The sequence below is a fragment of the Lottia gigantea genome (genome assembly GCF_000327385.1).
Source record: "Lottia gigantea unplaced genomic scaffold LOTGIsca_10843, whole genome shotgun sequence".
In the NCBI taxonomy this organism is placed as follows: Eukaryota; Metazoa; Mollusca; class Gastropoda; family Lottiidae; genus Lottia; species Lottia gigantea.
The window spans coordinates 1-1,326 of NW_008706967.1; the positions used below are offsets into that span (position 1 = coordinate 1).

Here is a 1,326-nt window from a genome sequence, read left to right on the forward strand (position 1 = left end):
ATCATACTTCTTTTTACCATCATAGTCCTTAGTTTTTCTGATTATAGGACCACATGAGGTCACACCCCAAGATTTCAATTTGACTTCAATATCCTTGTCGGAAACATAAACAGGGATATGCATGAAAGACACAACTTTTACTCTGGAATCTATCAATTTACAATGAAGACCTTCAGAGCCATGGAGCAAACCATCTCGTGCTATAACACTAGCTAATTTATTATTGACGACGGTAACATCATATGATCCATTACAAGGAACAATAGCAAGAACGCTATCGTCACCAAGTTTATCTTCAACTAATTTTATAACGTCAGCAGCAAGCAGTTTTACATTGTCAGAAAGTATAACCTTTACCGTATTGTCTTTAATTAATAGGTTTGTTGTGGCAGACGACACACCGGACGCCATGTCGGATTTACTGGCTAAACACCAGCCGGGCCAAAGGCCCCAAAAATGTTAAATCAGTCCACTTATAAACAAATTTCAAATCGAACAATGTCACAAAAGTGTTTGTTAATTACTTACAGTAATCATTTACAAAAAAATATCCACACAAAACTCGATGTTAGGCGATTAATCAGAGCAATACCATTTCACGTCTTACTCCTATTTTCACCAAACCGGAAGTCCCATACTAACCAGTGATCGGACGAGAACTGGTGCTTTCAACGTGGTATGGCCTTAGACATTATATAGGAAATTTTCTGGCGGGTCTTTCTCGCAAATCAAGGGGAAATACCAGCAAAAAGGAGTCTACAGCACTCGGTGTTCCCAGGCGGTCACCCATCCAAGTACTAACCGAGCCCGACGTTGCTTAACTTCAGTGATCGGACGAGAACTGGTGCTTTCAACGTGGTATGGCCGTAGACATTATATAGGAATTTTTCTGGTGGGTCTTTCTCGCAAATCAAGGGGAAATACCAGCAAAAAGGAGTCTACAGCAATCGGTGTTCCCAGGCGGTCACCCATCCAAGTACTAACCGAGCCCGACGTTGCTTAACTTCAGTGATCGGACGAGAACTGGTGCTTTCAACGTGGTATGGCCGTAGACATTATATAGGAATTTTTCTGGCGGGTCTTTCTCGCAAATCAAGGGGAAATACCAGCAAAAAGGAGTCTACAGCACTCAGTGTTCCCAGGCGGTCACCCATCCAAGTACTAACCAGTGATCGAACGAGAACTGGTGCTTTCAACGTGGTATGGCCGTAGACATTATATAGGAATTTTTCTGACGGGTCTTTCTCTCAAATCAAGGGGAAATACCAGCAAAAAGGAGTCTACAGCACTCGGTGTTCCCAGGCGGTCACCCATCCAAGTACTAAC

At 42.7% G+C, this 1,326-nt stretch overlaps 2 protein-coding genes across 2 annotated transcripts; one reads left to right on the forward strand and one right to left on the reverse strand.

The window, feature by feature from the left end:
* Window positions 1-17: 17 nt before the first annotated feature.
* LOTGIDRAFT_177001 (hypothetical protein) lies at window positions 18-411 on the reverse strand (the record flags this gene model as incomplete). The annotated part of the gene is made up of 1 exon (XM_009046921.1): window positions 18-411. A coding segment is annotated over one exon (394 nt), but the record flags the coding sequence as incomplete, so codon positions are not given.
* A 325-nt stretch (window positions 412-736) lies between these two features.
* On the forward strand, window positions 737-1,003 carry LOTGIDRAFT_148632 (hypothetical protein; the record flags this gene model as incomplete). Its single annotated transcript, XM_009046922.1, has 1 exon — window positions 737-1,003. A coding segment is annotated over one exon (267 nt), but the record flags the coding sequence as incomplete, so codon positions are not given.
* Window positions 1,004-1,326: the final 323 nt, after the last annotated feature.